The 24,584-nt window shown below is 36.0% G+C and overlaps 1 protein-coding gene across 2 annotated transcripts in view; it reads right to left on the bottom strand.

The window, feature by feature from the left end:
- The window catches only part of ASCC3 (activating signal cointegrator 1 complex subunit 3), a 267,886-nt gene that overhangs the window by 204,414 nt on the left and 38,888 nt on the right, over nucleotides 1-24,584 (bottom strand). For both annotated transcript variants that reach the window (XM_027694522.1, XM_027694514.1), the window contains exons 5-8: nucleotides 13,805-13,925; nucleotides 10,919-11,126; nucleotides 10,021-10,162; nucleotides 9,331-9,456 (exon numbers count right to left, since the gene is read on the bottom strand). In XM_027694522.1, the coding sequence (XP_027550323.1) occupies nucleotides 9,331-9,456; nucleotides 10,021-10,162; nucleotides 10,919-11,126; nucleotides 13,805-13,925 (597 nt within the window). The remainder of the gene's footprint in view (nucleotides 1-9,330; nucleotides 9,457-10,020; nucleotides 10,163-10,918; nucleotides 11,127-13,804; nucleotides 13,926-24,584) is intronic.

Genomic DNA, 24,584 nt, shown 5'->3' with positions numbered 1-24,584 from the left:
CTAAAGAATGAAAAATTAACACTTAACAAGTTGTTGCGGTTATTTAAATATTTCACTTATTATGATCATTTAATGAGGCCAAAAAACATAACAGCTGCAAAGTCGCCAGGTAGATATAATTGGATTTCAAATATTACAGTGATTAAGTACAAGACGAAAAGAATGCTATGAGCCAGAGAGCTGGATTTTTTTTGAGCTGCATGCAGCTGCTGTGGGATTGCATGTCTACCTGAAACGCTTCTTGGATTTTTATTAGTCGTTGGTTTTACTCTACAAAATTTAATACATATAAGTTTTTAAGAGCAGGGCAACATTTCATATTATTGTATAGTTTTGAAGTACAGATATATTTTGGTATTTTATTTTTAAATTAATTCAAAATTTTTAATTAATTAAAAATTATTTTAAATTAATTAATTCAATACTATTTTATGCATGCAAAGGCATCAGTTCTAATTGCTCATGTAGAAATGAATATTAATGTAGAAGCCACTTCAGGATAATGTTTTCAAACTATTTACTTTAGCTTGCCCTTAACATACAACAAGCTATTTCTTTCTACAAAACCTAAAGAAGGCAGAAAAACTTACAGAATGATCTAAAAGGTAATTATAGTTGAAATTAGTAATAATTTTAACATATCAAGTAAAAATGAAAGAATGGCAAACAGAAGAATATTCCCAGAGGAATCACTATTGCTGTTATGATCTTTCTAACAGCTCAATTTTCTTCTCTATTTCAGTTAATTTCACACTTCTGCTACCTAATACAGTACTGGTTTACAATATAGATGTTAAATGACTTTTTCCTAAATTTTACAGGGGAAAACTACAAACACAGCCAGTATCTTTTTCTACAAGAACACAGCTATTTTGTTCTCCCAAATCCCAGCTAAATCAGCAGCATTCAGAGACGTTTTCCTACCACAGGAAAATAAAATGTAGGTGAAGGCTGATGAACTTATGTGATATGGTCACCAATGTATGAGAGCAATAAAAGTTTAAGTATCAAAAGGCAGAAAGTAGAATGGTTTTAAAATATATTTGGAATATTTGTCTGACTTTAAAACGTACTTTTGATTGTGCAGTACCGTCAACAATGAATCAAATATGCTACAATGAAAAAAAAGAAACATAGTCTCACAAATCCCCCTGAGATCCATCTCTCAAACTAAGTCAAACAAAAGTTGAAAACCTCCTCTTTGGTTGAATAATCTCTGAATAAGACTGGCTGTGTCTTTTACACTTAGTGTAGTTGAAACTTCCGGCTGCCATATCTGGGTTTGTTTTTTATTAAAACAAGAACCTAAAATAGTTATGAGAATGAAAAGGTTGCTCAAAAGTGGTGCTTTTCTGCACAAAAAAAACCTCCTTTTTTTTTTTTTAAAGTATTCAGAAGTAGTTTCATTGGATGAATCTTTACACAAATTAAAATCCTGACAGGTAGAAGCAGGTGCTTTGTTAGATTACTTCTAGGTACAGGCAGATGCATCTACTCCCACAGTAGCTCAGCAGGTGCATTTCAGCAGCTGGTGCCCTTTACTGGTTTGCCTTTGTAAGTGTTCCCATCAGATTTTCAACCATTTCAGAGGCAGCACTACACAGTATACACACACTTGGCAGGTGTGTAGAAAATGAAACAGGCTTAACGTTTTATTCAAATCAGATGCAGTCAATTTTACCTCATATTAATACTAAAAAGTGCATTTCCCTATTCATATTTGCAATGAATTTCCCTATTCATACTTGCATGAAAAGGAGCAACCAACTAATTGTAAGAACATATAACTCTCACATGGCAGTATCTACTAAATATTTCAAAGCAATTTTTGCTTAGTATATCATAGACAGCCATGCTGGTTTAAAGAACAGACTAAAAGAAATTAAGTCCTCTATACTTTCCAGTACAGATAATGTTGCTATTAGACTTGGACCCATATTGCCAATTAACTGTTTTTTTAAACTTATACTGCCCATGAAGAGATAACTCAGATTTTACAGTGCTCTTTTCAATAAAAAGAAGGCTGCACATTACTAGTACTTAGAATAAAAAGAAAAGACAAAAGCCTTGTTAATCTTAAAAATATTACAAGCACAAGACCACAAAAGGTCTTGAACTAAACTGCACATGACACTAGGGCAAAGGAAACTTAAAGAACAAATGATCAGATTGCATTCTAAGCATTCAATTTTAAGACACTACAAGATAGAGAAAGGCATTAGGTTACAGCTTAAAAGCAAGGAGAAGCCTATTGGTCAAAAGAAAAAGATAATTTTTCATCTCTGTGAAAAGTCATCTGAAAAATTTGTGTAGATGAGCTAAGGCAGCACATACTGCAAAGGAAACCTTCATTCAGCCTGATTCTAAAAGGATCAAACTTGCCCAACGTCAAATCAAAGCAAATAAACCTGCTGTCAGCCTACCAAAAGACAGGTTTATGACAGAGGTAGAGAGAGAACACTATTCTGGAATAAGAAAAAAGTTACATTGCAAATTGCTGTATTGGTTGCTTTTTTAAGTCAGAGACACATTGTACAATATGGAAATGTGGATGCAAGTTATCTATGAATATCTCCAATAATCCTGGTAAACCAAAACTTTGAGAAAGTATATGCAATACTTCCCCATTCTTATGGGACAATAATAAAAGCTTGTTTTCCCTGTACTTTTCCGGTGAATATTCTTTCAATTTGTATAAAAATAATCTGCTTTTAAATGGTCACATTACAGTGCTTCGATCCACATCATCATACCAAAAATGAAAGCCGCATCATATAAACAGGCCAAGGAGAATGTAGTTTGAGCAAATATAGGCTTACATCTGACCAATTATATAATGCCTAGATCCAAAACTCACGTGAGACATGATGTATTTGCTTCCTTTACCTTCATTCCTCCCCATTGCAAAAGAGGTGAACTATGGCATTACTTTCACAATGGTGGATTGACACACATTGTTTCAGTACATACGGGCTGCTGCTCAGTGAAAGCTGCCTTTTGCTCTTCACAGAATCTGACATAAGATCATGCTTCAGTTCTCATCTCTCTCCAATTATTCATCATCATCCCCTCTTTTTTGCATCTCACATACATCTGTATAAGGGACACAGATTGGCTTGACTGTCTTTTTTGCATACAGATTTTTTTCTTTTGTTTAAAAATGAAATAGTAAAACCCTGGCAAGCTGAGGGAGACAAAGAGGAGGATATATAAAATAGTGGTCTGTTAAAACTGTTACTACCTTTTTAAGTCTATGATAATGTTGACCTGAGAATAGACAAGGCAAAGATTCCAGAGAAGTCACACCTGCCTAACACAGAGATGCTTCAGAGAAAAGAACTTCAATTTCTCATCCTGTGTTGAGATAGGTCCTCTCAAAGACTATAATAGTATCAAACACATCTTTATGCTGAGTTTTCAATTTCTAAGGGTACTACCAGGTAGCACTGCATTTCAAAATATTATTTTTAAATACTTATACAAAGTAACAAAATAAAATGCTTTGGAGGAAACCCATGAAATGGCTAAAAGATGAACATATCCAGTACTATGTTCAGCTCGTAAAACCTAGCACATACCTGGGATGTGTACCTCGGGAAAAGAAGTTGTCTTATGAGTTTTGTCAGAAAACAAAATGTCAATCTCTATTTCTTGCTTTCTTATTTTTAGAATAGCCTTGATATCATTATCTCTAATGACACTTCTATTTATTTTTGGTTTTTACTATCACTACTTTAAAAAAGAAAATCATTATCCTCAGTATACCTCTTTTGAGATAGTTCATTCTTTTCTCTCATTTCAGCACTAGCATAAGCTCTTATTCTGATGTTCTAGGAAACCAACTTTATATATTTTGATACAAACTTCAGAGATGCAAAAATACTGTCGTATTAGGAGAAAGCAGATATAGGTGGAACGATGTTTGAAACAATAATCTCAGATTACTGAAAAAATTATCTGTTTGTAAATTATTTTTTTATTCTTTTATATCTACCTACTCCATTACTAATCCTCTCTGTTAAATGTTAATTTTTCAACTGCTCAAACTGCTGATAATTGGAGGGTGGTCATAACTGCTGATCCTCCCAAGCTGTGCTCCTAAGAACTCTGCCTTACTGAAGCTGGGACACCGATGTGTTAAATTAAGGAATTCAAATGTACACATTTCATCACGGAATTAATTCATAAAGTCTTGCTAACACTACAGTGCACCTTTATTTCAAATACCATATCAAATTAATTTGGCATTATCATATCAAGTTTCTTTCTCTCTAGAAATTATTTAGATATGTTTTGTTTTAAAGGTGTTCCCCAAAATAAGTCAGGTTAGTAATCCGGTATGCAATAAAATCAGTGATTCTATTGAACAAAGAAAAGCATCTTACTGGCAAGGATTTTTAGAATAATAGAAAGGTTTTGTGAATCCAGAAAAATGTTATGGTACCATTTGTAGTATTAAAGGCTATATCAATAAAGTAAGAATATTTTTCAAAATAGTTTTCAGAGATTTATCATCATGGGAAGATATTCTCCATTGCTGAAAGAAGAAGGAACTTCTTAGCATTCAGGAAATCATATAGTGATATCTATCTGTAGTAGAAGCTGCAGTCAAGTGAGGTACATGTTTTAAAAATATTACATTCAATGAATTATATTCAAGTACAGAAAGTGTCTTCCAAAGGTGAATTAGTAGCAAGCCACAGAGTACGTTTGCATTTCTACAATATGAGATTACAGGTAAATTTCAAAACCAGAATATCAGTTTACAGCTTGCACATCATAGCAACAGATTTTTTTGATGACGTTAATAAACTATTTCTACTAAAAAATGGATTTTCTTAATTGAAAAGATGGTAATTTTATACAAGACAGACAATAAACTGCTTTGGCATGAAAATCATTTGGCATGAAGCACATATTTTACTTACTTTTAACTAAAGCAATAGTATTTATTCCTGCAATTTAAATGAAACAATGCATAAAAGCCTCAGCTAAGGGTTAGATAATCAAACAATTTGATGCAGAAACTATAAATATTACACCTGGGATTCTAAAATAATGATAGAATACTTATTAACTTGCATACTGAAGAACATTAAACCAGAACTGGTAGGCTTTAAGATTAAGATCAATGTTAAATATTAACTCCTTGTTTGGATGTCACCCCTCATGAAATATGAAGACAGATTACAATTCCTAATATATGTTACCAGCCATTAAAATTATTGTACCTTGATCTATGTGGTTTTCCTTGTCTTAAAGGGACTAATGATTACAGAACTTGTAAACTTTCCCCGGAGCAAATTTAGAGTATAATTCATTGGATAAATGTCAAAATTTCAATAAAATTAAAAATATTTTTTTAAATTATTCCTTTCAGTCCAACCACCAATTGCTGTTTGAAAAATATGCGACTGAAACACCAGGATCAAGTTTGGAATTAATGGTCCAATATTTTGGATTTGAAAAATGTAATTTATGCAAAAACATCCACATTTCTATTCAGTAGACTTACCTTGTACAATTCTATAAACAAGAAAACATTACAGGAAAAGGGGGAATATTGATTTTGTAATAATTCCTTCACATAATACAGAGACAAAAAACCACACTTCTTATTTAGATCATTAAGCAGTGCTAGTAAAAGGAAACTGAAATAACATGAAACAAAGAAATAAATCCTACCCTGAACACTCACTTTAGGTAAAAAGCTGAAGTAATTTTTCACCAACAGCAATTTGTTAGATAAAATGTGTTTTCACAGTCTTGAAGAGGAACTTTCCCTGACCTGAGTTTATGACTTTAAAAGTACATCTATTTGCAAAAAGCCTGACGCAAAACCACCTTTATAGTAAGTACAAAAAATATATTTCATTAATGGCAAGCTGCTTGTCAAGAAAGCAAAGATAATAAATCTAAGCTTGCGCTTACTCCATTTTTCGAATTCTCATTATTGAAACAACTTAGCTGGTGTGTCACTTTTACAAGTAGTAGAATCGGAATACTTCAGATTAAATTGGTGTGACCAATCATGAACCACCTGTGCTTGTATGCTTGTACTGTGGTGAAAAGACGGCTCTCCAAATAGGAACAAATGCCAAGAAAAATAGTTATCTGCAAAGGGAGCTGGGGGTGGGATTTGCTGCCTTGCAACTCCTTCCCTGGGACACAATGCACCCTTCTACCACCGAACACCAGAGACATTCCCAAGCAGCAGCAAAGCACCCTCCATGGCACTCTGCTTCTGCTCCAGCTCAACAGGGGTAGGAAACAAAGAATATGAGATGACACAGGTGGAGTGAGACTGTGGGAGGAGGTGAAGCAGCAGTTCAGATCATAATGTAGAAAGGTATGAGTGACAAAGCAGAAAAAGGAACACCACAGACAGCAGAGGAGCGCTAATGCCAGCAGTTTGACATGCTATGGTACGCTTTTACCGCTTCTAAATTGTGAAAGGTTGGCCCCTCCTGATCTCATCTTTGCAGTGCATAATGGGATTGTGTAGGAACGGTAGCTACAAAAATTTGGACCTTTGTCTATATCACGAGTTTCATCTTAGCATCTATATTCTTTCAGGCAGAGCTTTCATGGCTTCAGAAAAATCTGCATGTGGAATAATTTAACTAATCATGAAGTTAAACTCCTTAGGAAAGCCCTGACCTTTTGCAAGGAGGCTCTAACTAAGCTGAATACTTACTTTGAAAATACTGGCCATATGATTTCAGATAATATAGTAGCAAAATTGGCTTAAATATGTTATTTCTTTTTTCTGGAGTGCAGTGGAAGATGCATCATGACTACATTGCCAATCCTATAAATAAGAACTTCATGTTAATATCTGGACTATTTTAACACATCACTGCTCCCTTTGCTGTTGGTTCATAGAGGTTTTCTCATTTTGTCTTATATTTGTACATAAGAAAAAAAATAAAAAAAAATAAGCCTATACATGTTTAAAATATGGTTAAAATGAAGTTTGTTAAAATTAGTATCTAGAGGAATATATTTTTCTCATCTCTTCTCAAACTGTGTTTATATCAGGTTAAGGAAATGAGGAAATCTAAACCTTAACTAATACTTCAGAATATTTAAAGTGCAAGATTACTTCAACTTACAGGATCCAGAAGTTTAACTTTTGGCTAACAGTTCAAAATATAAATGAACTCCTTATGAACTCAGTTCTGACCTGAAGAGCTTTGAAGATTAAATTTATAGTATATTCTGGAATACACATTACACGGTCAAATATTCCACCCAAACTGCTGACAATGTGATCAAAATCACATAGCTTGTGAGAAACAGATAGAGAGATTACTTTTATGCAAATGAAAACGTACAGATTAAAAAGACAATGAAGAAGAACATTTATAATTTTTAAAACCATCAGGATTTCTCCACAGACAGCAAGTGCTTAGAGAGCTCAATATATAACACTCAGAAAACCAGCAACAATAGATGGCTTGGTTGTTCTGTGCCTTTTTTTTCCTGTGGATCATGGGTTTCATGTAAATTGACTCATTAAACAGAATGAGTACCTTAATCTATATGTCTAGACTAACTCAATGTCGTACATCAAAACCCTACCACTAATGGCATCTCATAGTAGTCAATAGCAGCAAAACTCTCAACTTCCTCCTGATGCCTTTAAAAGCTTCTAGCTATGAACTATCAACAGCTATATTTACTGTCATCTCTACTCTTTGCTCACCTGTTTGTATTTTAGGTAATCCTGCAAATATATCTATACAGAGATATAACAAAGCTATTTATGAACACCTATGCATTCTAGGGAGAGAGATAAAAAAAATTATTTTGCTGCTTTTGCTTAACACTAATAAACCAAAAATAAAATATATTGATGGAAAATCTTCATGCCCTTTAACTGATTCCACTTAATTGGGAAAAATTTTAAGTATCAACCAAGATTTTTTCTGAACTTAAAGATCTGAAACTGCCATACAGACAAAACAACAACGAAAAAAATTTCCCCATTGGCAATTTCAGCCTCTTTTAACTCATTGATAAAAATGTGCTATTCCACAAGTTTCAATGAGCCTCACTAACGGAAGCAGGAAGCTGACAAGTCCTGCAGTTGGACAAACTTGCTAAATTTGTCACCTATTGTTGCAAACTGATATTAAAATTGAGGGCAGAAATTATACACATAAGTGTTCAAACATTCAAAATTGTATTTGTTATTGACACTTCTATTTGATCTCATGTAATAAGAATCATATCAAAGAGTAAAGTTCTAAAGAAAAATATTTCTATTTCAAAATTTCACTATAAAACTGAAAAGAATACCTCTTGATGATACACAATGTACAAAAGAGAATTACTTGTGAAATTTGTATAACTGATGCATTTTTTACAATTATTTTAAACATTAGATGTGTAAAAATCCGCAAAGTATTAATTTTAGATAGTTATGTTTCTGTCTGAACCATATTTTTTCTCATTTCCTGTTTTCCCACAAAGTGGAAAAATTTGTTTCCATGTTATATGCTGAAGAACTAAGAAACATAAAACCTTCTTCATATGTACATATAGCTTGCTCTTTATGTCTCTATTCAAATCAAATCTTCCATTTTTCAATAGATTTGACATATACAATGAGAAGTAAAGAGGTACATGTGATGGACTACTGCAAGTTCTAGACTGTAAATAACTAACAACAAATTTAGTTCTCTTACCTCAGCTTTTGCACCATTTTAAATCAGCAAAAGTTAAAATGTTAATGCCTGTTTTACTTGCATTTTTCCTCTCTGCCTTTACTTTCTATCATCAACGTTTTGCTAATGATGATTTGCCCTCTTCTGTTTAAAGAAGAACAATTTGAGAAGACTTTGCACCCCACACAATCTATAACACCACACTCAACACCCTGAACTGCACTGGACTGCAAGCCTAGTGCAAAACAGTGATGTGCAGTCACAAGCCAACCTGTACAAGTCCAGATACAGAAACTCAGGTTCACATCGCCATGTGATCTTCAGAAAGAGAACACAACTGCTGTAATACTTTCATTTCATTGTGGTGATTCAGATCACAGCTCAAAACCATAAATAACTGAACAGGTAATGCCAAAGGAATTGAGAAGTGCAACTCATGAAAAAGGAGTTCAGATCACGAATTCCTTGAATTTGAGTCAACATAAAAGGGATGATTTCACTGAACTACATTTCCTAATAAATACTCTCCAAATTAGTAGTCAAGAAATTAACTGGCTGCATTTACATATCGCATATCATTGATAAAAATTATTTTTCCAGGGTTTTTTTGTAATACAAAGTAAAAACTAATTTAATATCTTTGAAATGGTATACTCACCTCATCTAAGTCTTTAATATAAACAATTTTCTCTTCAATGCCAATAGGCATTGGTTCACTATGAGGGATCTTCACCTCTTCATACATTTTATTATTTTCTCTCTGAACTGATTCTGGTAAGAACACCTAAAACAGTATTACAGGAAAACTAATTGAAAGTATGAAAACACAAAGTGTCATTATGTACAACTTACTTAGAACAATGCTTTATCAATTTCCTTCAAAAAATGAATCCAAAACAAAAGCAAATCTCAGTGATTCATATTATAGACAGCACTGAACCCCCCAAATGGAAAATAATCAGTTTTACTACTGAGAAAATAGTCTCAACCCCTCCCCCCAAAATAACTCTGATTTATTACATTTCAGAATGCATTAAGTGTAGAACTTCATAAAGCATTCATTTTGTTAAAGTCAGTTCAAAGGTATCCAAAAGATAGAAAAACAGTATTTTAAATATATAAGTGACCCTAGAAAAAAAAGCAAATACATTAGTTGAGAACAAGATTTCTTTGAGAGGCAAAATAAAAACAGAATATATGGAAGTGTTTAAAATCATCTGAAAAGAAGCACTGCTTCATACGTTGGACTCTGATAAGTAAGAGACTAAGGGAACAAAGGGAACCCTGCTAAACATTATTCATTGGGAAAGATGTACTGTTCAAGAAGGGTCATGCACCAAACACGTACCTTTGCACCCCCAATGAATGCTGATGTTTTCATAGCTTCAGCTCGGGAATCATAAACATGAGGATAATGAATTTTTTCAAAGCTCATCTCTCTCTGTCTACCTAAGACTGGCATACTTCGAGCATTCAAAAGCGCTAGTTCTCTGAAAGCAGAAAAATAATTGCAATAATTCTGCCCATTTTAGGCGATCATGACAAAAACTGAACACAGTATATTAAAGTAAGAGCAAGAAATGCAGAAATTTAAGAAAAAAAAGTTGCATAAAATAATCAACAAAAAATTTTACAGTGTTATTCTCTGGCATCAGTTAAACCAAATCCTTATAACACACTGTATACGTAAAATTCAGAAGTGCAATCCAATAAGTGCAAGGTTTTCCTAAATGCAGTTTTGCCTCTTTTTAAGCAATAAAACAAGATGATTTCACGGTTAGATACCAGTCCCACTATATTTTTCTCAATACAAAATACAACAGCTTATTTGTTCCTTATCCTTTCCCTCCTCTACTCCTCCTGCTACCTTCTAGCTGACAACATGGAAAATAGTGCCCATTAATCTTGAGAGAAAAAAAGAAAGATAGTTCTAATAGATTTAGTATAGACTTCATAAATCTTAAGCAAGTAGTGTGCATACAGGAACTAAGAAAGATAGCCTACCCCTCTAATCTGCATCTCCAGCCCACATAGATGAGATCAAAAAGATTCTCATTAAGCAGATCACTGCTTTCTTTCCTGAAAATTAGGTTTTCATATTAAAAAAAATTCTATGCTTGCAATAAAATGTGACTTGAAGTCAGAATCACCTAATCACCAAAGTAAACTAAAAGAAAATAAACTACTATGATAAGTTGAAGTAGCAATTACAATAGAAGCATTTCTGAACTTTCAGGATTTATTACCTTTGCATCCGCAGCTCTTTGGGATCAAAGTACATTTGTCCTTCTCCAGAAACTTCTCCATCTTCCCCAGCTTGTTTTTCTTTTCTGGCATTTCGTTTTTCTTCCCGACGATATTGTTTCATTAACAACTTCTCTTGTTCAGACTGAATTGTAACTTGACAACCATAATTGGGCTTAGCATTTTCTCCTATAAACTTCTTGCACTGTTCTGCAATATGTTAACAGACATGCATCCCCGTTAGTACTGGATTCCATCTTTTTTCCCCAGTTTTATTCTAAAGGTTTGCTTTTTGATGCTTGGTTGGGGTTTCATGCCTGTTTTGGGGTTTTGTGCATGTGTATGTTTAAAAATGTTTGAGCTTTATGTAGACTGTGTAGTTGTTCGCCTTTTTCACTTACATCTAGGCATGTTTGCTCTCTCCTCTCTCTCTCTCTCTCTCTGTCTCTCTCTGTAATGGAGAGAACCAGGGCTATTGAATCAGAGTAAGGAGACTTCCATCCGAGGTCTCTGCCCCCTCCAAATTGTCTCAAACTGAGACAAGATTAAATGGGGTGATTTTTTTTTTTTAAATAGCTTTTTCACATAACAATTATTGTATATATACTAGATAACATGATTGTATTGAAAGCATATTCACAATGTAATTTCCCTAAACAAGAGAGAACACCTATCCTATTCTATACAACCGCAAGAACTCTTTCCCTATATGTGGATAAGCAGCAGGATTCCAGAAGACTCAGAACCATAGAACAATTACAGAAAACAATAAATCTAGGGGAGCAGGAAGTCTGAAAAAGCACAGTCACATTCACCCTTCTGAGGTCAGTACTGGTCAAAACCAAAGACACAACCAAGTCTTTTATTTACAACAGGCTGGAGATATTTGTTTTGTTTTCTTTTTTTTTTAACTGTATTGGTGGTTTTAAACTTCTGTTTTCAAAATTCTGCAAAGATGATTAGCTTATGTACGTTTGATTGAATATTATATACTTAACTCAGTTATGTTTCATACGTACTTCCACAGCCAAACTCTGAAGCCAAAAACTTAAAAACTTTTTTCATCAAATAAACCCACTTGACCACTAACATTTTGAACAATTTGTGCTGCTTAGTTTTCACCTACAACAAAACTGAAACTCCTACACCTCACAGCATACATACTGGCTAAGGTGACAATAACTTGTTAAACAGCATTGAAAAAATCTAATAAACTGTCAAAATGTCCACATTAATATCATCATGTCTGTAGCTTTAACTCTCTCTCTTGTATTAAAAGAGGACAACAATGGATGCAATTTCCGGACTAAATTTAATTCGACTGAACACACTAGGGCAAAGAAATGTTACTTGATTTGTCTGATAAGCACAACAATCACCTTTACTGCCATGGAAGTAAATTACACAAGAAATAGTCAAATAACACAGCATGGTACAAAAATGGAGAACACGTACAGCTCCTTGACTTGTGCTTATTTTCTCAAGGCACAAATTACGCAAAGTTGACTAAATTTCTGCAGACAGAAATGATTCCCTTCCCCAAATGCAATTTTGGAAAGATAAGATTTCAATTCCCATTAGAAATACCATTTTGATCAACTTAAAAAGAAGAAAGCCTTATTAAAATTTATAGACTGAATTCAGGGCAGAGTATCTTCAATCTCAGAGAAGATACCCAAATATCATTGACTTCTTTACCACAGTGAAACAAGGATTCTCTCATCAGTGAAAAATACATACAATCAGTTACGCTTTTCTATTGTCTCGAAAGCATAACATTGAAAATATTCTTCCTCCACGTTCTAGCAGAAAGTACTGTGATAGATTTTACTGATGGCATAATGAAGAATAATTTCATAAAAGCTTCCAAAATACTACTTCTGCTAAGTGAGAAGAAAATATTCATGTAACTAAAATCTGTACATAGGAGAAAAATACAATAATGCCATTTCTACTGAATGTATTTTTAATTTTTTATTATTTGATTACTTGAGAAGGGAAAAATACCAGGACACAAAACCTTGTTATATAGCAAGATGTTCCCTTCAGAAATCACAAACAGGTAAAAATAATGGTTGTTCTGATGAGTTTAGACTAATCATCAGCACAGTAAGAGATGAACTCCTAAGCATTTGCTTATATAACATTTCATTGAAGACACATTAAAAAAGAGGTTAAAATTATTGTGAGGATACATAAAACCCCCTTTACTAGTTCTATTTACATTTTTCTAACTCCATATACTGTGAACATGCAATGGGTTGCATGGCGCTATGTCCATGTAAGTTTTATCCCAAGTCACAACCTATACACAATCAGATTTATTTTTGTCAGAAAAGAAAGTAATAAGACTTATTTTAAAACAGCAATTTGTAAAACACATAAAAAAGCAAAAATCACAGTATAAAATCTGAATTCCTTTGTTTCCTCATCTCACTTATTCATTTTTAACTTTATTTTTTAACATCCTTGACTTCATTTTTTTCAGAAGTGGTTGTTACTGGGCTTTTTGTCCCCAAGGCCTACATTAGTTGATAGTCAAAGGCAGAGTGGAAGGAGGAAAGCAGATGAGGAATAATGGAAAATCAAGTTATTTTCACAGTAATCCATTAAAACAGAAAAAGTGCAACCCTTAATACATGCTAAATTTGCACATGCTCATAGGCAGTTGAAAAGTAAATAAATATATGCAATCTGTATTTGTTTCTCCTGTATAATAAGACCACAGTTTCTTTGTTTAAGCCCATAAATACATTTCCCCCTTGACCCCCCCTTTTTTTTTGCTTGCTTTTTAAATACACATTGACAGCACTACTGTTTGAAATACAAGTGAACAGCTGGAAAACTACTTTTTCCTGGTTTGGAATAAAAATTTTGTAGTCACTTACCTTGCAGAGCCTGGAATCTGTTATCATTTGGACAAGTCAAAGATCTTTCCAGAATCAGAGATCTGTTCTGTAGGAGTTTCTCTATGAGTTCAAAACCTTCAGGGCCTAGCAGTTCAAATAACTACAAAAAAACCAAAGTCATAAGTCATTAAACGAATTAACGTAAATTTATAAATAGGACTGCAATATCTCCATCCCTGGCAACATCATATCTGTTGAAAACGACGAAAACAGGGCAGTTTCTCCTTAGTGCTGTTTGAGTTTGCTGCTGATATTATTCATATAACTTCAGGAATCAGGTAAGAATACAAGTTATGATATACTTTGATGTGACGTTCTATAAAAGAGTAAGAGTTTGGCACTGTAGGATACAAGTATTTCTGTTCTAACTATAAAAAGGAGAGAGCGGTCTCTTACTGTCCTGTATTTAATTTTCCAACTCCTCAAGAAAGGATTTTTCTGTGGTTCTCTGTGACTACTGCCCTCTGGGAACACCTTGAAATAACTTTATTTTGCCTCTTGATATATTTGCAAAATTCTGAACAGTGCCGACAGCATCAGATCAATGATCCTTTTTTGCAGGCCAATCTGTACTTCATAACTTAAGCTGTCATTTAAAAATAAGGGAAAAAAAAAGTTGTCACTCCTGGCCCTCAGGGGTTTCTATGAAAAACATAACGTTTGTGCAAATTAGTACAGTGACGGTAGAGTTTGCAGAGACTATGAAATAACAGTTCTGAAATGTATAAAGTCTTGTATTTCTTTCATTAGAGTAACCAATGAAGGCAAATTGGAGAAGCAGTCTGCAAAAAAAGTAAAATAAAAGAATGCAATAAATGTGGACAAATAGAAAATTCTCAGATAGAACTAATAAACTACAAAAATATAAAACAGGGAACTGCCTGTTAGACATCAATTCTGTTGTCTGGGATCTCAAGCTATGATGGATTTCTTTTTATGCAGCCGTTACTAGCACTGACCATTTTGCATAGCTTCTATCTTGCATAGCTATTCACTGTCACTTCACAGCCACATTTTTGCTAATATTATCTAAAGACATAAGACAACTTTGGTTTTATATTTCAAAAGAAAGTGGCAAATTAGTACTAGTAAATTGGACTAGGTATTTTCCAAGGGTAAACATTTAAGGCAGGAAGGGAAAAATACTTAAAAAAGCAACAAGAAAAGAAGTATATTTGAAATTGCTTAATTGTATGAAGAACTGAATATAAACTTAGCTTTGCTAATGATTTGTTGACTGTGAAATACTAGGAACACAAGGAAATGAAATGCTTTCAGATTAACCAGATCTGGGGTCAAACACTAATTTCTCATCAAGGCAGCAGACACAATGTAAGTACATTCAGACTTACCATGTTGCTCCCCAAAAACCCCTAAACCCAAAACAAACACACAACACCACCACCCCATTACCACCAGAAGGCAAATAACACATTAGCCCTAAAACATCCACTGTAGACCTTCAGCTCCGCACAAGACTCCAAAGCATCTCTCTCACTGGAAGTCATTAAGAACTAGCTAGAAAAGCATCAGTCAGAAAAGATGGGGTTTGCTAGGGACATAGATTTGAGACCCCTGGTGGCCTAGTGGTTAGCGTGCAGGACTTTCACTGCTGCGACCACGGGTTCAAATCCCGGTCTCCTGGCCTGATGGAGGTCGTTAGCCCTGTGTGGCCATCCATCTATGAGAAGGACACTCTAAACAAACCTACGTCCTGAGGACCTCACTGCCATTGTCCAAGCTTGCTTGGCCCCGGCAGATGAACCTTAGGATTAAAGGGTGGGCTCAGTTCAGCGCAGGCTGTGTCTCACCTAAAAAATCCATTGCGCAGGCTGGAAAGGTAAAAGACCTTTCCCCAAATCTTCGTTCGCGAAGATGGGCCATTATTATTATTATTAGATAACAGCTTTATTTGGAACAGGAAGCTATTTTTCCCCTCCTGTTTTCCCAATATATTCTGAAACAAAAAGCATCTGTATTAAAATTATTTCAACCAATTAGAACAGTAGAACCTTAAAAAGAAGCAGTAATGTATTACACAATGCATTCTAGTTCACGATGTAGTGGTTTGAACCAGGTTTTTCCCGTGAAGCTAAGAAAGTGGTAACCCCCAGGGGGTGGTGACCCTTGGGGTTTGACCCAATCAGTGCTCCTGCAAAATATAAACATATCTCTAGACCGGAAAAGAAAGTAGTTGTAGTTTTTGGGGAAGAGGTGGCCATGTTCTGAAGCCACGAGGAAGAAGGGGCAGGAGCCCCTTGGGGCCTCTGGCCACCCCCCCAGCCCCTTGGCTGGGGCTGCAGGGACTTGGAACAGTGTAAGACTGGGCTAAGTACCTGTAGCTGGAAAGCTGAAGGAGTTTTCTCCACCGTGAGTGGGCAGACGGAGAAGCGGCAGAGCAGCAGTGGACGGAGAAAAAGCGGCGGCACAGAGCCAAGAGATAAGAGAAGCACCAAAACAAACATGCAGCAAAGCAAACAGAAAAACTTCTGTGAGCTGAGAGAGAGAGAAAGAAAGCAGCAGAGAGAACTAAGTTTTACAGAGGGAAAGTTGGGTAAGAACTGCAAAACTCTCCCAAACTTTCTTTGAGATCCTTCCAAAAATGGGGGGGGTGGACTCCTATTAATTGGAAGTCCTAAATGTAGGGTCCTGAGAGCTCAGCCAGGACGAAATGTGTGAGAGAGGACTTTGGGCCCTCCCTTGCTGCGGCTTCAGAGAAGCTGGCAGCCATCTTGAGGCAGAGCACAGAAGCTCTGTGAAGGGGCTTGGATCCCCTGAAGATACCAGATTGTCACGAAGGCTTCTGCACTTCGTCGACATGACTGTGGTGAAGCAACCTTTGTCTGGGGTAACGCAGCCCACGGAAAGACCCTTCGTTTGCATCGGGGGGCCAAGAGAGGCTTGGAGGCCTCCCTTGTGTGTGCTGGCAGAGATCCAGCAACTGTTGCATGGAAGAGAAGAAGAGACACTGCTGCCCTAGAGAGACTTGCTGCTCAAAGAGAGAAAGGGATCTTTTCCCTTCTTCCCTCCCGGACTTTTATTTGGAGGGAGAAGAGATTTGATCCATTGTAAATATTGTATGTCATGGTAGAGTTAGTTGAAATTGTATATAGTGTATTATACTATTTATTTATGTGTACAGTCACTGTAATATATTCCCTTCCCCCCATTTGGAGTCTCGTGTGGTGCCTGGAAAACCCATCTCACATTGGGTTGAGATGTGGGAGGGGGGCTTGGACTAGGGAATTGGATTTTGGGACTTCAAACCATGACACACGGTCAGAGCTGATGAAGCAAAAACACTACCACTCCATCCCCAGTCACCAGAAGAGTATCAAGGTGAAACTGCATATTCTACTCTGCGGACATCCTACCAGTCAGAGAGAACCAAACCCATACAGTATTACACATGACCGACTCTACAACACCCATGTGGTAAAAGTCACTCCATTTTGCCCCCTCGATGGGTGAACAGGTATTCATTTGCTACCAGCATTTTGAGAACTGTCTAGATCACCTAAAAAGTCCTGCTGCTGTCTGAAAAAGAAGGAGGCTTTCAGAACATTTTAAACAGCTAAGACAGACTGAGCTCATTGCTCAAGAATGAAGGGAAAAAGCAAAAGAATACAGACCAGAAGCAATAACCAGTTCTTACTGACAAGATGTGTCCCATGCTCACCAGAAGCCAGCCAGAGCTCATGTGTACAAAACAACCATTGAGAGCTAAACCAAGAAAAGCAGAAGTGCTGAGAGATGGAGAGTAATTTAAAGAGCAAGATCTATCACCACCTACCACTGATGGTAGAAATAGTCACAATGCTAGAAAAAGTTTGCAAAGAGTAGAAATAACTAAACTTGAGGACTTGCAAGATCAAAATAGTATTTATAATCACATTTTTTCATACTATAGGAGTAATTCATTGCTTCCTAATTAAGGTATTAATAACTACCACAGAATGCTACTGTTTCAAAGTACAATTCTTTACCTTCTCATTTTTTGAGACTTATGAAAATGCGTCAGGGTCCACACAGGCAGCTTTCTACCATTTCAGAGGAACTGACTTTCACTGGAGTTTTTAAGCCTTATTTTCAAAGTAATCAACAAATGAAATGACCACCTGAATTTCTGTAATGATAGACAACATTAAAGATCTAAGTAGCAACTGCACCCTGTTGTAACTCATGAAAACCAGTGTAAGTTGGACAGAAAGCACAACTTATTGGCGTCCAACTCCAAAAAAGTGAATACTGTCTGACCGCTTCAAAAATAGCACAAAATAAAAAAAACCCCATCTCTATATTTTAAGAATTACATCTTTAACATTCACAATCACAGTACCCAACTAACCCTGATCAATAGAGAATATACACGACTTAAAACCAACCCCCACAGTTTTATCTTACTCAAAAGAGAAAAAGATGCCAAAGTGTGCACAAAGTAGCTATCTCACTATTGCTATCAATCTTACACTGGAAAGCACTTACACTTTGTAGTGACAGGTTGACTGTATAAATCAAAGAGCAGGAAAGAGAAAATTAGGAGCTGTGTTGAACTGCCTTATGCCTAGCAAAAGAAATTAAGCCCCAAGGCACAGAAAACAATTGACTGAGAAATAAAGCAGCCTTCTTTTGTCAGGACATATATTTTCTATAGCAGTTTTACTTTTTGATTATACAAATTTAAGTTATCAACATAGACTGGAGTGGCTGAACTAGCTGTAAAAGAGCAAAATCCACAACACACTCCAGTACCTACTAAATGCTGATGTTGTCCTGACCACCACAATCCAGCCTCATGCCAGGATGTTCAGCCGGACGCACAATGCTCAAATGACTGTAATTTTCTAACGCATATAACAGGGTTCTTCATGATATTTAAGGCGACTGCCCTACTACGTCACAGAACATGCCCATAAAGATTTGAACTCCGCAAACAGCTATGAAAGAAAAATAAAGTAAGAATTTACAGAGAATGTAAAGCTTAAGAAAGTTACGAGGCAAGCTGTCAGTCCTATGTACTCTTGAGCATCTCCAAGTGATGAAGCACTAACCCTCAATGAGCAGTTGGTTCTGCAGAGGTTTTACACTGTCAAGAAAATAATTTTGGATACAAAATTTTTCTTCCTCTTCTAGAGAAGAAAAGGCAAACTGAAAAACTCGGATGCTCACTCAGCAATTTATATATCTTAAGAGACAAATTATTATGTTTCATTCCAAATGCAATGTTTTCCATTAATCAAAACCAAGAGTTAGCAGGGTCATAGCCAATCCAACAGTTTGTGGGATGAAATTCAAGCCTTCAAATGCCAACTAGAAGCAACAAATCTTAGAAGGACAGTAAGGCTGAGGACCATGTTGATGACAGCCTAATGGTAGCTTCTAATGCAGAAACTTCCAGAGCAGTATAACTTCATGGAAATATTTTCAACAGTTTTGTAGCATCGTACTTATTGCTCACATATTGAGCTTCTGCCACTCACCTCAAGTGCTCATTCTAACAAGGGGGCAACAGGGAAATTTGTGCTTGAAATAAAGATAGTTAGGTCTGAATGGCAGACGTTCCTGGCACTTGAGCCTGTAACCTGAAGGCTGTCAATGACTTCACATGATTGACAGAAAAACATTAAACAATGTGTAACACTGTACATAAAAAAAACCCAACAAAAATAACCTCGGACAGATTCTCACACCAATAGGTACCCAGATCATGACCTTGTCAGGACAGCCTGGTAGGAAAAAACATCTTGTTTACAACATCTGTGAGGGTTCTGACACAGAGAATGGCACAGGTGCATAATTCTGTGTTCAGGGTAGGTGCTAGCATTTCAGATTTGATGTGTTATTATATATTCTCGCCTGAAAAGTCAACACCCAAGACCCTGAGAGGAGGCAAAGGAATCTGGTGAATGTTCATAGCTGACTTTCTATGAAGTTATAATGAGATAAACTAGACAGCAGGCAACAGTTGGAGAGTCTGTGTGCCAATCACTAGTTTCTTGAATTCCAGCCAAATTATTATGTTCCTTGAAGTCAGTAACAGATTGTGCCCAAAAGGCAACCCTGACTGCCTTCGCTAACAAAGGTCCCAGGTGACTTCAGCTACTACTCCATAACCATAAAGACATAGCTGAGTGAGATGTATGATTACTCATATTTGTTTGAGTGATTTTTGCATTTCATTTTTACGTGCATAGCCTTAATATCTGGAAAAAACCATACTGAGTAATCAATCTAGGAACAAAAGGACAAGATGTCTCGTATTGCATTAGAAAGGTGAGGCAGGGTCCCCATGCTAATGATTTCTACTGAATATATGCTAGTTTCTATGGAAAAGGCAAGGAGGCACAGACAACAGTCTTGCATGTAGACAGTAGTCTATCTGCCAGAGTAGCAACAAGAAAGAAATTGAACCCCAATCAGACAGGTGACAGAGCAAATTTTTTCAAGTAAGGCTCAGCCATAAAAAAAGTATATCTTTTTTGCTGAACTCACAGTTCAAGACTGAAACATGATTTTGTTCTGAATGTTAAATAGCTAATATTCACTTTCAATTCCATAGAGCAAAATTTACAAGGAGCTTTGGAGGTCCTTAGCATGATCTCAAATATGAGGCAGAGAACTGTGTGCATTACTTTGACATCATAAACTATCTGCCATCTCAAGGGCATTTTCTTGATTTCTACATCTTCCTTGAGGTGGGAAAGGATCCTGTTAATCTCGTACAATATTTTGCTTTTTAAATGCACACAAAAATAGACCAGGAACAGTCTTTGTACCTTGCTTGAGTCTCAGTATTAAGTAATGCTTTACAGCAATACATGAAACAGAAAACTAAATTCAGCCAACCAGTGGCTGTCCTTTGTATTTCTTTACTTTTATAGCCTAACAGCTGGTCTGGGTTACAGAGTGCCACCTACACATTTAATTGCCATCCCTGCACTTTGTGGCGTGTTTGCAGATGATATGACTTTACAAGCCATGGTTTTCAAATAGCTGTGGAAGAATCATCTGCATAGCATGATCTCAAGTTTCTTCTGTCCTAGTAGCTCTTACGCAACTGAAACAATTGCTTCATTTAAAAAATTGTAGGGAAAACGACATTTTTCTTGTTTTCTTGCAGGCTTACTGCAAAAGTTGTCTGGATATAGTACCTACAATACTGATTAAAAAGATTCAGTAGCAAAAATAAAGACATTGAAGATGGGGGGGAGATGTATGAAAAATTCAACAGAAACTTCATGGATATAATACATAGTCTGATTGCTTATTACTACTGTGGTGAAAAGTAAGAGACTATCAACACCTCTAACAACTACAGATTATAGAAGAATACTTGGTTCAAAAACAAATCTCAGACATTTTGTCTTTTCATATTTTTTACAGGTTGATTAAAATGAGACAAGCCAGACAAGGCATAATTTCTTATCATTTTTATTAATAACGGATACTAAGTGTGTGAGAAAGACATTCAGCTCTCAGATCTGCTGTTCTTTTTTTCAAGCTGGCTTTTTTGAATGAGAAGCCCATCACATTAAGTCCACCTATACAGAAATTATCTTCCAACCCTAGAAACCATTTCCACCCAGGAGACCCAACACAGTCTTAGCACCTGTCTCACAATGGAACAGTAGCCAGGCACTTCATGCCCTTTTAGGACAAGTTGCTGATAAAACAGGCGTACTCACAATGCTTTTCTGATGGCTATTCCTATATACGGGCTGGAGGACTCTCATATTGAAATCTCACTAATCACACAGATCAGATAGGACAGAACAATGCACCACTCCCCCCAGCAAGCATTCTAACAGGACAAGGAACACCTGGCCCAGGCAGCCTCCAGTGGAATCAAGTGCCAGCTTCATGAAGATGAATGAGAAGTTACAACTTTTCATCAAAGAGGTCTTAAAGATCTGACTGTGAAATTAGTTAGCTTTGACTTTTTGGATTTTACTATCAGTTGGCAATTAGAAGAACATTATTAACTAAATAAAAATTTAGAAATAAGCAGATTAAAGAAAAGCAGCAAAATTCAAGGAATTCCCCCAATAAAAACTTTGAATTTTACTCAGATGATAGAAAAAGGCGGAGTAAGGAAGCTGATGGAAAAGTTTTCATATAACATTGTCTTTGGGAAAGATATCTGCATAAAGATAATGAACTCACAGCAAATTCTTACTCAGTATTCAACTTTGGTTTGCTTTTCTCATTACTGCATTCACAGTACAATAAGAAATCCTGAAAATCTGGTCTTCAGTATGGGACAATCTTAGTCCAAGAGTAGTAATACAAGTACAATAAAGACATGGTCAATTATTCTTTTTAATACCATCTCTCCTCAGCACATTGGGATTATGCTCTATTTTTACATATTTCTAGATCCATAGATGACTACACAATTTTACTTCAACTACACACTAGTAAAAATGTATGAATTACAGCAAGGAAAACCTTCAAAATAGTATTAAAACATGAAAACAAGTTTTTTAGACGACTCATGGTACAGGTACCAGGCAAGACTTCTTTTAAATCAAACTGAAATCTATAGTTAAAACACTGAAATTGATCAGTTACAGCAAAAAAAAATTTTTTTTCTTATAACAAGACTTAAAACCCAGACTTATCAGATTGAAAGTGTATGTAAATATTGCTTAATAGGCCTAAACCTGCTATCTTAGCTATTTAATTTACTATTAGTTTTGATTACAGGTATGTCTTAGTATTTGTCTCATATTAAAAAAAAAAAAGCCTAATCTGTCACAGCGTAAATCTAAAATATTTGCTGAAAATCTTCCTCCAGATCCTTGTGTAAAGCCATACTAAAACTGCCTACCTTATCTGAAAAAGAAACAAGCACAAGATCACAAACCTTAGCAAATTTTCGTAACATTTTTACATGAAAATAAGTAGACTGGAGAGATCATCACCATCATAAATGTTTTAAAAGTCATTAATTAGAAACTTAGATGCACTAATTTTGAAAATTTCAAACACGTAGCTACACAGCAACTTCCACCAGCTAATTTAGCCTGAAGACTTTGGCAATTAGAAATAATGTCAAACAGCAGCTACAAACATCAGACGACTGATTTGCCTTATGAAAAGGAAGCCCTGAAGACAAATTTAAATATAGAAAAACTCACTGTTATATGATTCCTTAAACTAGTATTTATCTTCAAAGGTATTCTGGGATCAGCTGTTAACGATTTTTGAGAAAAAAAAAATCCTGATGTCAGCTAATTGCTGCACTTGCAACTTTTCTTACCTGTAGATACAAAGGTAAGAAATTCTGACTTTACCGAGCAGAAAACATACATTTATAGAATTAATTTCTGTATCAAAATCAAACATTTTTTTTTTAAGGATGAGGATTTAAGAAACTTCTAAAATGGCAATGTTTGGCACAGAATTCTTTCCTGCAAAAGATAAAAACCTGCAGGTTTTCTCAAAGGACAGCAATTCCCAAACCTGCCCATTTCAGGAGGAGAACTTGGCTGAGTGTGGATCTGCCATCCCAATGTGTACTGCCAGAATAAAACAAAAGACCAGCAAACCAAGGAGTTAGTTCACATTGTTTAACATGAGGTGGATGAGGAACAGTAGCAAGGGACTCTAATACTGGAAGCTAGTTTTATTAGGATAGTCCAGTCAGGATTTTAATGCCCTCTGCCAGACTCAGAAAGAGCCAAATGGCCTCACACCTTTGCTAAGACAACCAGCCCCAGGCTACAAACTCCATCACCCTGGGCAGACATACGTACAAGTGGGTGAGAAGGAAACAAGGGAAGTCTTCACGAAACATAGCCTTTTGTATCATTTAAGGGGTTTGCAGGAAAAAAAAGCTTCAGCAGGGGGAAGATTTTTAGCCTAGCTTTCCAAAGAAACCAAGCCTACTACCACATCATTGTGCGTTTAGCAGTGTGTGAACTAACAAGCAAGCGTTAAGCCTCTTCAGTAGCTTCCAGATTTAACAGAGAGACAGAAGTGTTCAGGGCCAGTAGCAGAGATGGATCTGAATGTCTGCTCTTTGTGCCTCCTGCTCTTATTTTCCAGGAGGCTGCAGCATGAGCACAGCTGCATTAGCACACATCAGTGAGTCCACCAGCACAGCACCAGCGCAAACTCTTCATCAGCCAGCAGAGCTACAGCCCTTGCAGTGTCACAGACACCAGGCAACACCAAGCAGGAAATCCGGCTCTGTCACTTCTGCAGCTCAAGCAGCTGTAGGTTTGGGATTTCTTTGTGGGGTTTCCCCCCTTCCTGCCTTCCATAAAATGATTTGGAGGAAAGTGATTTTGTGCCTAATTAATGAGAACCTTAATGTTTCAGCTGCCATCTGATTGCATTTCTTGCAGAACTTATAGTTCTTATGTCTCCATGTGGATGTGAAAACAACTCAGCATCAAAGAAATTAAAACGGGAAAAGTTCCGCCAGCTACAGATTGCCTTGCTCCAAAAAGAGATCTCATAAGTTTAATGATACATTGAAACTGATTCAAAAGTTATCATTAATAGATCAAGCCTCATGCCAACTTAAAGACGCAACAAGCTTTCTCTCAGTACAAAACTGAAGTAAAGGAGTTGACAGGAAAGAGGAAAAGTTACTGACAGGATGGACAGCGACCAGCTCTCAGCACCAGGATGAAGCCTAACATCTCTCCCTGTGGCTCTTTCATAATTTTTTAAGTTTTGTCCCCAAAAACCAGCACTCAAATGTCATTCAATTTTGTTTCTTACGACGGGAGACAGCATTGTTCTTTTT

Source organism: Neopelma chrysocephalum, unplaced genomic scaffold (genome assembly GCF_003984885.1).
Source record: "Neopelma chrysocephalum unplaced genomic scaffold, ASM398488v2 Primary Assembly neopelma1_23b, whole genome shotgun sequence".
Classification (NCBI taxonomy): domain Eukaryota; kingdom Metazoa; phylum Chordata; class Aves; order Passeriformes; family Pipridae; genus Neopelma; species Neopelma chrysocephalum.
This window is presented reverse-complemented; position numbering and strand designations above follow the sequence as displayed.